The sequence below is a fragment of the Meleagris gallopavo genome, chromosome 11 (genome assembly GCF_905368555.1).
Source record: "Meleagris gallopavo chromosome 11, MGAL_WU_HG_1.1, whole genome shotgun sequence".
NCBI classification, from domain to species: domain Eukaryota; kingdom Metazoa; phylum Chordata; class Aves; order Galliformes; family Phasianidae; genus Meleagris; species Meleagris gallopavo.
The window spans coordinates 4248197-4261746 of NC_139414.1; the positions used below are offsets into that span (position 1 = coordinate 4248197).

Here is a 13550-nt window from a genome sequence, read left to right on the forward strand (position 1 = left end):
GGCCGTGACGGTGCAGTTTTCAGCACGCAGCGCAGGCGGGCTGGAATCACCCATCTCTGAGCTCCGAGGGGGCACTCAGGGCTGGCGGCTGCGTGCCATGCCCTGTGCCACCCGCCCTGCCCCTCTCGGGTGTCGGGGCACCGCAGCTCCGCAACGCGGATCGAATCCGACGTACAGGTGGTGATGCGAAGGCTGCGGGCCCGCGGAGAGCTGCGGCCACCGCCGTGCCACCTCAGCCAAGATGGAGGGCAGCGCAGGGCCGGTGGAGGAGGACAAAGAGGCGGCCGAGCTCCGTGCCAGCCGCCCCCTCCCACGATCCGAAGCCGCCAGCGCTGCCCGCAAAGACACGGCGGCCGCCCCAAGGTCAGCGGTGCCACGCGCGGATCTCCGCCGCCTCCCGGGGCCGCCGCCGTTTCGCCCCGAAGCGTAACGATGACGGCGCAGGAGCCCCGCAGCCCCGCACCTGCCGCCCCCGGGGCATCGCCCCCCCGCCAGATGCTTCTGGAAGCCGCGGCGGCTCCGTGCCCGCCGTGCCCTCTGTCCCTCCCTCCCCGTGCCCGCACGGCGGCGGGCAGCAGCCCGCAGCCCCCCGCTGCCCCTCTGCGCCCCGACGGGGCGGCGGCCGCAGCCCCTCCCGAAGGGGTCCCGCGCGATGCCGGTGCCGCCGCCCCTACCTGTGCCCGCGGGCGGCGGGGCGCTGCGCTCAGCCGCTCAGCACCGGCATGGGGCCGGCGCCGGTGGTGATGCCGGTGGTGATGCCGGTACCGCTGCCGATGCCGACGCCGATGCCGGTGCCGGTGCGGGCGGTGTCGGCCCCGCCCCTGCGGTCCCGCCCTGCCCCGCCCCACCCCCGCGCTCCCATTGGCCGCCGCCGCCCGGGGCGGTGACGTCACCGCATCCCACCCCAACACCAGCCCCGGCCCCGCGCTGCGGATCCGCCGCAAGGGCGCGGGGAGAGGCGGGACCCGCGTTGCCATGGCAACCGGCACCACGGCAACCGGCGCCTGGCAACCGTCACTCGGCAACCGGCGCCACGGCAACCTCCCCCCTCCCCGTCCGCGGAGCCTCCGCCCGGGCGGCTGCTTGACCCGGGGGGGCTGCGGGCCCCCGCCCGGTCCCGTGTGCAACCGCGCCGGAGGGCTCCCCGGGGACGGGAAAGAGAAGCCGTAGCTGGGCGGTGATGCCAGGACTTGGTGCCGTGTGCACCCCGTGTCCCAGCCCCTTGAGAGCCACCGAATCATAAGATCATAGAATAATTGAGGTTGGAAACACCGATAACATCATTAAGCCCAACCACCATCCCGCACTTGTGACGGCTGACCACGTCCCTCAGTGTGACATCTAGCCTCTTCTTGGACACCTCCAGGGACGGTGTCCCCACCTCCCTGTGCCAGTGCCTCACTGCTCTTTCTGAGAAGAAATGTTTCCAAATACCCAATGATACCTAATGTGGTACAACTCGAGGCCATCACCCCTCATCTCATTTCTGTTACCTGGAGCAGAGGCCAGCCCCTCCCCCCCCCCACTACAGCCTCCTCTCAGGGAGTGGCAGAGAGCGATGAGGCCCCCGCTGAGCCAACACCCCCAGATGCTTTTCCTCCCCGCAGCTTTCCACCCACTCTGCCCCGAGCCTGTAGCATTGCCCTGCGTTGTTGTGGCCAAAGTGCAGGACCTGGCATTTGGTCTTGTTGACCTCCCTCCCACTGGCCTCAGCCCAGTGATCCAACCCATCCAGCTCCCTCTGCAGGGCCTTCCTACCCCCAGGCAGATGGACGCTGCCCCCAACTTGGTGTCATCTACAAACCTACTGAGGGTGCACTCCATCCCCTCATCCAGATCACCAATGAAGATATTGAACAGGATGGGTCCTAGTACCAACCCCTGGGGAACGCCACTAATGACCAGCTGCCAGCTGGATCTCAGTCCATCCACCACCACTCTCTGGGCCCAGCTCTCCAGTTCTTTACCTTGCAACACACGTACCTGTCCCAGCCACTGTTGCTTCTCCAGGAGAATGCTGTGGGAGAGAGCCAAAAGCTTTGCTGAAGTCTACATAGATTACATCACAGTCTTTCCCTCATCCACCAGCTGGGTCAGCCGGTCAAAGGAGATCAGGTTGGTTAGACAGGACCTGCCTGTCATGAAGCCACGCTGGCTGGGTCTGATCCCCTGGTTGTCCTGCACATGCTGTCTAATCTCACTCGATGATCTGCTCCATAACCTTCCCTGGCACTGAGGTCAGGCAGACACATCTGTAGTTCCCCAGATCCTCCTTATGATCTTTCCTGTAGGTGCGTGTCACATTAGCAGTCTTCAATCATTGGAGACCTCCCCAGCTGACCAGGGCTACTGATAAGATGATGGAAAGCAGCTTGGCAATCACCTCACCAGCACCCTCAGCACCCCAGGTGGGTTCCAACAGCCCCACAGACTTGGTACAGCCCAGGTGAGGCAGCAGGTTGCTGTTTCCTTCTGAATGTGGGGTTTTGTTCTGCTCCCCACTCCTACCTTCCAACCCAGGGGGCTGAATACCTTGAGTTTTACTGGCCTGACTATTAAAGACAGATGTAAAGAAGGCATTGAGAACCTCGGCCTCATCCTCAGCGACAACATTCCTCGCCACAGCCACGACATGGCTGACAGAGCCCTGCGTGAGGCACTGCATCCCATGGCCACCCCACGAGGACACTGCTGAGCACACTGTGCTGCTGGTGGCACATTAACTGGATGGGAGGCGGCGGGGGCAGAGTCCGGCGGTCAGTGTCCGTGGGGCCGTGGGAGGGGATGCACCGTGCTGCAGCGCTGCCGATATCCATAGCTGCTCTCCTGCGGGCTCGCAGCACAGCTGGCTGTGCCATGGCTGCTTCCACACCTCGCGTTCCCCCGCCCCGTGAGCTGCTGCGGCCGCTGGCCGTGCCCCACCGGCTGCTGCTGGGGCCGGGGCCCAGCAACGTGTCCCCCCGAGTGCGGGCAGCTGGCGGCCAGCAGATCCTGGGCCACATGCACCCCGAGGTGCTGCAGGTGAGTGGCTCTGCCCTGGCCGCCCACACCTCCTGCATTACCGGGCTGACAGCGGTGCTGGTCCTCATCTCAGGTGATGGATGAGATCAAGGCGGGCATCCAGTATGCCTTCCAGACGCAGAACCGACTCACGCTGGCCATCAGCGGCACCGGGCACTGCGCCATGGAGGCTGCCCTCATCAACCTGCTGGAGGGCAGTGATGCCGTGCTGGTGGGCACCAACGGCATCTGGGGACAGCGTGCTGCTGACATCGCCAGGAGGCTCGGTATGGTTGCTTATGGGCGAGCTGACAGCGTGAGCTCTGCAGCAGGGGGTCCGCTGCTCCCACCCAGGTGATGGGAAACATAGCAGAGAGCTCAGGTTTTATGAGGTGGCACCCTCAGGGTGGTTTATGGCAGACCCCCAATTAATGCGTGAGTGAAACTCCCCATCCCTCTGCACATTCCCCTCCAGGAGCCAAGGTCCATGAGCTGCTGAAGCCTCCGGGCGAGTACTTCACCCTGCGGGACATTCAGGAGGTGTGTGCCACCCGTGGGGCACCGGGACCAAGCCCCCCATGGGCGCTCACCTCGCTGTTCCCACTAGGGCCTGGCACAGCACAAACCCTCGATGCTCTTCATCACCCACGGCGAGTCCTCCACGGGGGTCCTGCAGCCGCTGGAGGGGCTGGGCGAGCTGTGCCACCGGTCAGTATGCCTGGGGACCCCACCAGGGCTGGGCTGCAGGGGACTGTGGGGCTGAGCTCTTTCCCCCTCCAGGCACGGCTGCCTGCTGCTTGTGGATGCGGTGGCATCGCTCGGGGGAGCGCCCATCCTCATGGATCAGCAGGGTGAGAGCCATGGTGCTAGTGTGCCCCCATTCCAGCATATGTGGTGTGTGTCCTGTATTTCCCACTGGCAATGGGGCACAGAGTCCTGCTCAGAGCCCTTGGTCCCTCTCATGCAGGGATTGATGTACTGTACACGGGGTCCCAGAAAGCCCTCAGTGCCCCCCCTGGCAGCTCTCCCATCTCATTCAGTGAGCGAGCAAGGTAAGGACAGCCCTGTCCCAGCAGGTCTGGGGGCACAGGTAGCTTCAGGACCCCCTCCTTGGCCACATCCCCTGGCTGCAATGCCAACCCAGTGCTTGCTGTGGGCTCCGTGCTCCAGGGACAGCAGTGGGTAGAGGGCTTTCCCTTCCATGGGGCAGCACTCAAGCCCTGTGTTCTGCCAGGGAGAAGATGCTGAGGAGGAAGACGAGGCCCCCATCCTTCTACCTGGACATGGGCTGTCTGGCAAGCTACTGGGGCTGCAGTGGCGAGCCGCGCATGTGAGGGCAGGCTGTACCCAGACAGGAGGCTGTGGCTGTCCCAACACATACCTAACCCTAACCCTAAATCTATCCCCCCTTGTCCCCAAAGCTCCCCACCTTATCCAGTTGCTCTGCTCCATTTGCATTTCTTCCCCTTGCCCCCAGAACAGCCCCTTTGTCCCAGCTTTGCATCCTGCCCAGGTCCCCTCCCCAGGGATTGTGGGGCTCTGCCACTGCTCCCCACCCCTCCCCATCTCGCAGAACCATGTGCCTGCCCCAGGGGCTTGCAGGGGCTGAACCTGCCCTGGGGCCCCCTGAATTTTGCAGGTACCACCACACAGTGCCCATCAGCAGCATCTTCTGCCTGCGGGAGGCTTTGGCCATGCTGGCAGAGCAGGTGAGCTGGGCACAGGGACAGCTGAACTGGGCCATGCCTGCATTACAGCAGAGTTTGAGGAGCAGAGGATGCCCAGCTGTCAGTGGTGGCATGGGACATTCAGACAGGGGACATCTATTCTGTGCTGCCAGGGCCTGGAGAACTCCTGGGAGCAGCACCGGGCTGTCTCCACCCGCCTGTGCCAGGGGTTGCAGGATCTGGGGCTGGAGCTCTTCGTGAAGGAGGAAGTAAGTGAAGGATCTGGGCACAGCCCTGCACAGCTCAGAGCTTCCCTGGTGCTGGAGAGGGACCCCCAGTTTGGGGAAGCAGATAGGAGATGCGGCTCTAACCCTCTGCCTTTCCTCCCCAGGCAGCGCGGCTGCCCACTGTCACCACCATCAAAGTGCCTGAAGGCTACAACTGGAAGGAGATCACAGCCTTCCTGATGGATAAACACAGCATTGAGATCTCTGGGGGCCTAGGCCCCACTGCAGGCAAGGTGGGCACTGTGCTCCCCTTCCCTAAGCCAACACGAGGCTGTGGCCATCAGCAGTGCACCATGAAATTGACACGACTGTGCATCCTGCTGCCTGTGCAGCAACACTCCTTGCCATGCAGAATTGCACATAATTGAGTAGCTGCACACATAATTAATTAGTAGGGTAACATATCTTTATTGTGACAGAGAAGAAATGAGGGCTAAATAGGAACAGACTGGGATGTTCACACGTGTGCCCATACAGCTCGTTGTGTGCCCCACACACAAGGCCTGAAGGTGGGTGCTGCAGGGGAAGCCTGCCCTTCTCCTCCAGGTGCTGCGGATCGGCCTCATGGGTTACAACGCGACCCAGGACAACGTGGACCGCCTGCTGCGGGCCCTGCGAGACGCCCTGCAGCACTGCCAGCACAGCAGGCTGTGAGCAAATGCCCACAGGGAGCAGCACATCGACAGGACACGGCACAGAGGTGGCCAACAGCCTTCTTCCTTTTCCCAGTACCCTGCTCCCCATCCCTCCTGGCGCGGGGTGCAGCAGCCCAACGTGTTCGGTGGGGGGGAGGAGGACAGGATCCAGCTGCAGCCCTCCTCCCCTCCCATCCTTTCCATCACCGGCACCACCACCCATCTGCTGCAGACGTGTGCTGCTCCCCAGTGCCACCTTTCCTGAATAAAGCCACACAGCTCCATGCTGCTCCCCTGCCCTGCAGCTTGCCTGGACTCGCCGAGATCCAAGAGGAAAGGTGCAGCTGCAGGAAGCTCTGCAAAGTCTCAGCACAGGGAGAGAGGCAGAGCTGGACTAGTTCCTGCCAATCTTTGGAGCAGAAAGGTTTCTTCCCTTTCCAACAAAGCCTGGGGTTCCCCACAGCCTGGGTTCCCCACGCCCCACAGCGAGCAAAGGGGTGGCAGTGAGTCCCACTCAGCTCTGCAGTGGGATGTCTCTGCGTAGCTTGGTGAGGAGCCGGGACATGGCTGAGCGGCGCGTGGCATCCTGGATCTGGTACACCTGCAGCTAAGCAGAGACGTGGGTGGTGAGGGAGGGGACCCCCTGCAGCACTGCCATCATCACACAACTGCTGCAGGCTACAGAAGGGCAGGCAGCACGTATTAGCTCAGGGCAAGAGGTTTTGGGAAGAACCCTGTGCTGCCCAGCCAATTTCAGGCATTGCTGGAGCTCTGCCCTGTGCCTGTGAGAATAGCTGAGTGCAGAGCCAGGGGTCTCAGCGTTCCCTCCCAGTTACCTGGCTGAGTAGGACGTCAAAATAGGCCGTGTCCCAGTATGCCCCATCCTTGGCAGGGAGTTGCAGGAGGGCTCGGAGGGCTGGGTCTGCCTGCACGCCATCGGCACGCGTTGGGAGGCCAAAGTGGAAGCGGAGGAAGCGTGCAGGGTCCCATGCAAAGGCCTCCACCTTGGGGTAGAGTGAGGCCAGGCGGTGTGGATCCCCCTGGAAAAGGTTCTGCTCCGGGTGCAGGAAGTGGGGCAGGCGCTGCGTGGCCAGGCAGCGCAGGAGGACCACCAGCAGCCTGTAGACAGAGCCCTCCAGATCCTGCCAATCCTCAGGAGAGGGGAACAGCTCCGTGCTCCACAGCAGCACCATCTACAAAGAGAGAAAATGAAGTGCGGGATATTCCCGGGGGAAGCCCACGTACCTTCACATCCTAAGGCCGCTCCGCAGCCAGACCCGGTGCTCAGGCCGGCATCACACCCGCCTGTCCTCATGTTCACATCTGGAGCTTTTCCTTTGCTCCCTTAAGAGATTGCAGCTATGAGCAGCTCTGAAAGGATGCACACAGGCTCCCCACAGGTGTGAAATATTAACATGCTCCAGCTGCCTCAGCACTGTGCTGGGAGGAGCCCGTCCGTGACTTCCAGCAGCACATCACAACAGGAGGCAGGTACAGCCCAGCACCGACCTCCGTGTGCCCAGCCAGGCATGCAGGAAGGAGCTGCCCCTCGTGCTGGGGCCCCAGGGCTGATCACATCCGTGTGACAGCAGCGATGTGCTGGGGCTGCTGCCTTTGCTCCCTCATCAGTGAAAGAAGAGTTTTGAGGCTCCAGCCAAGCAGAAAACCTGAGTGAAAGCCTGCACTCAGCCTGCATTTCTCCAGAAGCCCACAGGAGGTGCTTTGTGAAGGATAAACATGCACCGCGCTTTTTTTTTTTTTTTTTTTTTTTTTTTTTTCCTTAAACGTCAAAGAACACGACATGAAATAAAACCTGTTGGATTCGGGTTGCTTTGGGCTGGGGCCGCATTCTCCACCTCCGCCCTGGCAGAGCGGGCTGTGATTGCGACAGCGGTGCCGTCCCCGGCACAGCCCCTTCCCAACCAGCGTCACCATCTGGCATGGGCCCAAAGTTCCAAAAACAGGTTGGGTGGGGAGACAGGGCCTCGTCAGATCCAAAAATGGGCACCTCCCGGTGCACTGGGGTGCAGGACAACCTACGGCACGGCTGGCATAGCCCGTCCTTCTCCACACATGGCTTCGGTCCCTCTGGGTTTTTGGGACGTTCCTCCCTCTGGCAGGACTTACCTTTAGGTGGTTGAAGGTGAGACCGTCCCTCCCGTCCTCTTCCCTCCAGTCCTGGCTGCGGAGCTGCTCCAGCAGGCGCAGGCTGTCTAACCGGGGTCCCTGCAGTGCGTCCACGGCCCAGAGCAGCTTCAGGATGGGGAGGTGGGTAGAGAGCCTGGGGAGGAAGCAGTGAGCTGCTGGGGAGGCTAAAGAGGGTGCATCAGCTCCTCAGGCATGCAGCATCCTGGTCCCAACTCTGCTGAGCAGGGGACGTGCAGGGTGCCAGCAGCTCCTGCCCTCCCAGCAGGGACATAGGTGAGGTGCAGCAGGGCTGTGCTCCTCAACACACCGGCCCCACCTGGGTTAGACAACCAGTGTGAGTCTGAAATTAGCCTGGGCTGGTCCAGCTGGATGCTCGGCCCCTCCTTGTGGCTGGGTGCAGGGTGCATGCCACCTTGGCCCCTCTCAGCTCTGCTGTCAGGCACCAAACTTGTATGCAAAGCTCTAGAACAACCCTACCATTGTGGCACTGCTGCGTGCCAGGGCCGCTCACCTCCAGCAGTGTTTGGAGGCTGGGACAAAGTGAGCATCACCAGTGGCCTTTTGGAGGGTGCCCTCGGGGAAACTGCGGTCGTGCTGCCTCCCATCCAGCCCTGGGGTCTCCTGCTGCCTCTTGACCACCGGAACCACATCAAAGCGGATGGTTCTCCAGCCACCACGCACCAACAGGGACAGCTCCATGGCATCTTCCTTTAGATTTTCGGCACTGAGATCACCTGGTGACAAGCGAGGAGGAGGTGAGGAGGTCACCGCAGCTGGTCCTGCAGGCTGAGAGGGTGTGCACCACAGCACCCATGGTCCCTCCCACCCCGCTCCATTCAGCCCTTCCCAATTCTGCGGTTTGGCCGTGGTTCCCTAGCAAATGCCATCTCCAAACCTCACTGGGGTCGTTTTCGGGATGGAGGAGCAGCTGTGTGGGCACAGCGTGTTAGAAGCTGAGGGAGGCGGGGATAGCGCAGATGGAGCGAGCGGTACGCACCTGGCTGCAGGAGGGAGCGGCGCTGGCACTGCACAATGGCTGACACAAGGAGCTCTTTCAGGCGCTGCAGGACTTTGCCCGGTGCCAGGCACCGTACCTGCTCCATCCCACCCGTGGTGCAGCTGGTCCAGTCCCCCACTCCAGTCACCACAGAGGGCACCTCGAGGCTGCAGGCACCCAGGTGCCCTTGTCCCGTGCTCCCGGTGTCCGTGAGCTGGCACGGCCGCACCCGCAAGGCATCCCCATCGATGCGCAGTGGCACCTCCACCACGACGGCATCCTCGGAGGCGCAGAGCACGAACTCGAAGGCTTCCAGGTTCCTGGAGTAGTCCACCAGGAAGCGGGGCTCTTCGGCGTGGACGTGCTCCAGCAAGGTCAGCAGGATGTCCTCGGCTTGCTGGAAGTGCTGCACCCGCTGCCCCTGGCGGGACGCGACCACCTCCAGGCAGCTGCGCCAGCGGCACCCACCCGCTGCCATGGCTGGGGCTGCACGGCTGTGAGCAGGGAGCTCCGTGGGAGGGAGGGCGGGGAGGGAGCGGGTGCTGGGCGGGGGGAACCCCGGCTGAGGAGTGGCACCTGGGCGAGAGCCGGGGCGAGCCAAGGGCAGGGCAGCGGCTGGAGATGGAGCTGTGCCGTCACCGCCTCTGCCGCCCTGCAGCGTGCTTGGCCTCGCGCGTCTTGATATGACCATCGCTCGTACTCGGCTCTGGTGAGACTGCACCTCAGCTCTGACATTGCTGCCCATACAAGTGTGGCTGCCCCGTCCCTGCAGGTGCTCAGGGCTGGGCTGGGTGGGGCCCTGGGAGCCTGATCTGGCGGGGGGCACCCAGCCCACAGCAGGGAGTTGGAACTGGGTGGGTTGTGAGGTCCCTTCCAACCCGATCATTCTATGATTCTATAAAGTGAGCCCAGATCCTCCACATTCCCAAAGTGTCTCAGGATCCTTCAGGGGATGCTTTCCTAGGCAGAGGCATGCAGCAGAGAGTCTGATAGGGTCCACGAACCCATGGGCTGCCACAGAGGATGGCTGCAGCTGGGGCTGCCCAAGAGCAAGATGGAGATGTGCAGAAGGAACAGGAGTGCTTGCGCTGCAGCATCTGCTGCAATCCGCCTGGAAAACCCTCAGGAGCACTCACAGATGGGGAGCGGGTTGGCTGTTGTTCCTGCCTGCAGTGCATGCCTGGGAGCAGCAGGGATGCAGAGGGTCAGCACTCAAGAGAGCGATTCAAAGGGGGATGCACACAGGAAGGACACCCCCAACACAAAATTGAGTGAGGAACTCTGGCCAGAACAAGTCTGCAAATCACTGACATCAAAAGTTGTTTGGGAACCAAATGCAACTGCATCAAAAAATGCCTCCCCCGAATTCCTGTCACGACCCTCCCTGCCTACAGCCTCCTGCCAAGCTCCCCAAATGTCATACACAGGGACTTTGGGCAGTCACCAGCCCTCTGCACTTGCAGGCTGGATCCTATCCAACCCTCCATGCCGCGGGAGGTGATGCCGTGAGCACACGGCTCTAACAATGTGCCCAAACCTCATCCCACCCTGGCTGTGCAGAAAGCAGAGCCCAAGGCTTTGGCACTTCTGGGCAGGGAGGATTTTGCTGCAGGATTTTTCTTGCTCTTGCTCTCTGTCACTTGCCTTCATGCTTACTGCTCCAAAATGAAGACTTGGGTCAAGCACCAGCCCAGTCCATTTCCTCCACGCAGGACATGGTTGTGGGCCCACGTCTGAGGAAGACGTCAAGCACTTGACCCAAGTGCAAAGAAGCAGCAGACGGATGAAAATCCTTCCAGGGCCGCTCTAGACCTGCAGGTGGGAGGCACAGCCTTCTGCTGCTAACAGAGGGATGGGTGCTCAGGGCAGAGCAAGCAGTAGGCTCCAGCTTAGCAAAGAAACGCTTGAGTTGAGCCATCAGGAAAAATTTCCTAACCATAAGGTCAGTTAGAGCATGGAATAATCTCCTCGGGGAAGTGCTGGAATGGCCATTGGAGCGGTGCGTGCTTGGTCTAGACGAGTCACCCGGGACGCTCGCAGGGAACGGCTCAGCGCTGGCAGAGGGGCTGGGCTGGATGAGGTAATAGGTCGTTTTCCATCTCTGCATTTTATGGTTCTACGAATTTTCACTCCATTAGAAACAGGAGAAAGAAAGAAAAGGAAAAGAAAGAAGAAAGAAAAGAAAGAAAGAAAAAAAGAAGAAAGAAAGAAAGAAAGAAAGAAAGAAGAAGAAAGAAAGAAAGAGAAGAGAAGAGAAAGAAGAGAAAGAAAGAAAGAAAGAGAAAGAAGAAAGAAAGAAAGAAAGAGAGAAGAGAGAAGAGAGAGAGAAAGAGAGAAAAGAAAAGAAGAGAGAAAGAGAGAAAGAAAGAAAGAAGAAAGAAAGAAAGAAAGAAAGAAAGAAAAAGAAAGAAAGAAAGAAAGAAAGAAAGAAAAGAAAGAAAGAAAGAAAGAAAAAAAAAAGAGCAAGGGAGGGCAAGCAAGAGAGAAGAAAAAACCCAGCAGCGTGGGGTTCGATCGTGGGGATCGATAGCATGGCACTTCCCGGCTGCAGCACCCTGCAGCAGCTCAGCAGCTCCCCAGCTGCTCCTGCACCGCTCTATGCTCCCAGTGTGGGGAAATGGAATGTGGCTGTTCCACCACGAAGGGAATGGGGTGGCTGTGAAATTTGGGGGACAGCAAGGTGCTGGCAAAGGACAAGGAGGTTGGGACACAGAGGGTTCGCCTTGCCCTGCCCCGCAGCCTGAACCCAGCGGCTCTGCATCGCTCGCTGCTGCAGCATGGGGCTGGGGGCCCACCATCAGCCCCAGCCTCCTGCTGTGCTTCTGCAGCAAGGATGGAGGCCATGCGGAGGCCAAGCGGCTCCCAGCGGCCCCGGCTGCCTCCCGTGTGCCCCAGGGAAGCAGGAGTCAGCCTGGAGCAGAACGGCCCCTAGCAGAAAGGCCAGGATCAGGGTGGGGGGAGAGGGAACCAGGGGACTTTGAGAGGAAGGGAGAGTAATTTAACATGACAGGCTGTTTATTTTGGCAAAAATGGTCTCCTTTCAACAGATTTCAAAGCCCAGCCCTGAGGCTGGGGGGGGGACCACACAGAGCAGGGGTTGTGGGGGCTCGATGGGGCGCCAACACCAGCATGCGTATCGCGGGGAGCTGGGGGGTCACAGCCTTAGGAAGGCTCAGGAGGGGGGCAGCTCTCCAGCACACGTACCCTCGTGTGCGCACCCACATGTGCGTGCCCACTGTGCCGCGTGCCCTCGCTGACAGCCCAGGGATGTGCACACACACCTGGCACGGGCACCGCTGGCTGCCGCATGGGCACCGATGCACGCCCGCGCTCTCGCACACGTGCTGGCTCGCACGCACACGCGCACGTTCACACGCTCCCCCGGCCCCGGCTCCTTCCTGCGGGCCAGGGCTCAGCTGGAGTCTTGGCTCCCCCGGTGCAATTTCAAAAGAGGCTGTTTATAAAAAAAAAATGCTAGTAAAGAAATAATTATTATAATCACATTAAGGGATTGGCTGTAAAAGCCCTGCGAGAGCGCGGGGCTGCTGAGCGGGAGGAGCGGGGCTGTTCGTGCAGGGAGCGCAGGGGGGGCTTTTCCTGCATTTCGCTCATTTTATTTTCAGTCCCAATCCAGCACCCCCCTCCCCTTCCTCCCCTTTATCCTGGGAAATGAAAACAATTTATTTAATGATGGATCATCCCTTTCTCTGGTCACTGACCTCCTGGGCTCATTTCTGCTGAGCTCGGCGGAAAACACCAGGCTCGTTGTGGATCCCATCTGCGGGTGGGGGAAGGGAGGGGGGAGCTCACCCTCGGCCTTCCCAAAAACACAGCCCCGGGGAGCGGGCCGGGGCCGCCGGGGGTGGCTCTGAGCAGCATCAGCGCTTTTCCATGCCCTCGGGATCAGGGGATGGATGCAGGGCTGGGGCCGTCCCGCGCCCATCCAGCTCCCCTTCATCCCTTCCTGGGCTGTGTCCTGTTGCTCCCAACATGGTTCTTGTAAAAATGCGTAAATATTTACACAAGAGTAATTTAAAAAACATGCTCTGTCAAGTAATCAAAGCACTAGCACATCCAAAGGGCTTTCAGCCCTATGGGGAACTCCGCTCTCGCTCTGTGCCGCCACAATGCGGTGCTGAAGGTGCTTGAGGGCTGCGGGATGCTGGTGTTGGGCGAGTGCATCTCTGCATCACTGCGTGGAAAAGTGTCACCGTGTGGGTCTGCAGGACAAGTATCTTCCTTGGCCGTGTCTTCGGGCACATTGAGGATGTATCAGTGGTTGGACTTGGTGATCTTAAGGCTCTTTTCCAGCTTCATGCGTTGTCATGGTGGGGATGGGTCAGCAGCTGGACAGGATGGTCTTAGTGGTCTTTGCCAACCTCCGTGTTTTGATGATTCTACAAGTTGTCAGGATGCTGCTGGTTGGGGGCTGCAGAGGAGAGGCTTGCCTGCGCAAAGAAAAGCCACATCCTACTGGTTGCCCTCCTCCCACTGCCTCCTCCAGGAGCTTTGACTGCTTTGGGTCTGGTCCCACCTTCAGCCCTGGGTCTTGCATCAGCATGGCTTGGGTGATGATATTCAGCCCTTGCCCTGCTCCCCCCTTCTCTTTGGAGGTGCCCAGAGCCTGAGCCCCACCATCCTTCTCTCTGCAATGACTGGGGCAGGGGGATGGAGCGTGCCCAAGAACAGCACCACGAGCAAACCCCGCACCTACCTGAGCCCTGAGTGCCTCCAGCTGCATAGTTTGTTTCCTCCCCTGTGGGACCCCAGGGATGGAGACAAAGCCCAAGCCAGGCCCAGAGTTGCTCCATGTGCT

The 13550-nt window shown here is 60.5% G+C and overlaps 3 protein-coding genes and 1 long non-coding RNA gene across 6 annotated transcripts in view; 2 read left to right on the forward strand and 2 right to left on the reverse strand.

The window, feature by feature from the left end:
- Window positions 1-835, reverse strand: part of KIF1A (kinesin family member 1A) — a 32577-nt gene extending 31742 nt beyond the window's left edge. Inside the window, 1 exon segment of the mRNA XM_085232791.1 lies at window positions 675-835. The gene's annotated coding sequence lies outside the window, so the exon portion shown is untranslated.
- A 1933-nt stretch (window positions 836-2768) lies between these two features.
- On the forward strand, window positions 2769-5873 carry AGXT (alanine--glyoxylate aminotransferase). 2 transcript variants are annotated; one of them, XM_085233026.1, is made up of 11 exons: window positions 2769-3021; window positions 3095-3287; window positions 3476-3540; window positions 3608-3708; window positions 3781-3851; window positions 3968-4052; window positions 4235-4330; window positions 4640-4709; window positions 4841-4936; window positions 5059-5187; window positions 5432-5873. In XM_085233026.1, exons 1-11 carry the CDS (start codon window positions 2785-2787, stop codon window positions 5459-5461), a joined length of 1173 nt encoding a protein of 390 aa, XP_085089152.1. In that variant the 5' UTR covers window positions 2769-2784; the 3' UTR covers window positions 5462-5873. The 2 variants fall into 2 exon arrangements, with proteins under 2 accessions (XP_085089152.1, XP_010714817.2); XM_010716515.4 differs by having other exon boundaries at window positions 5501-5873.
- MAB21L4 (mab-21 like 4) lies at window positions 5339-9254 on the reverse strand. Of its 2 annotated transcripts, none has more exons than XM_031555077.2 (5): window positions 8735-9254; window positions 8249-8471; window positions 7717-7870; window positions 6426-6782; window positions 5339-6190 (listed from the first exon to the last, which is right to left on the reverse strand). In XM_031555077.2, the coding sequence occupies exons 1-5, from the start codon at window positions 9210-9212 to the stop codon at window positions 6104-6106; spliced, it is 1299 nt and encodes a 432-aa protein (XP_031410937.2). In that variant the 5' UTR covers window positions 9213-9254; the 3' UTR covers window positions 5339-6103. The 2 variants fall into 2 exon arrangements, with proteins under 2 accessions (XP_031410937.2, XP_085089151.1); XM_085233025.1 differs by having other exon boundaries at window positions 5339-6196; window positions 8735-9250.
- On the forward strand, window positions 6684-7359 carry LOC146543609 (uncharacterized). The gene is made up of 2 exons (XR_014885497.1): window positions 6684-7080; window positions 7182-7359. It is a non-coding gene; the product is annotated as an uncharacterized LOC146543609 (long non-coding RNA).
- Window positions 9255-13550: the final 4296 nt, after the last annotated feature.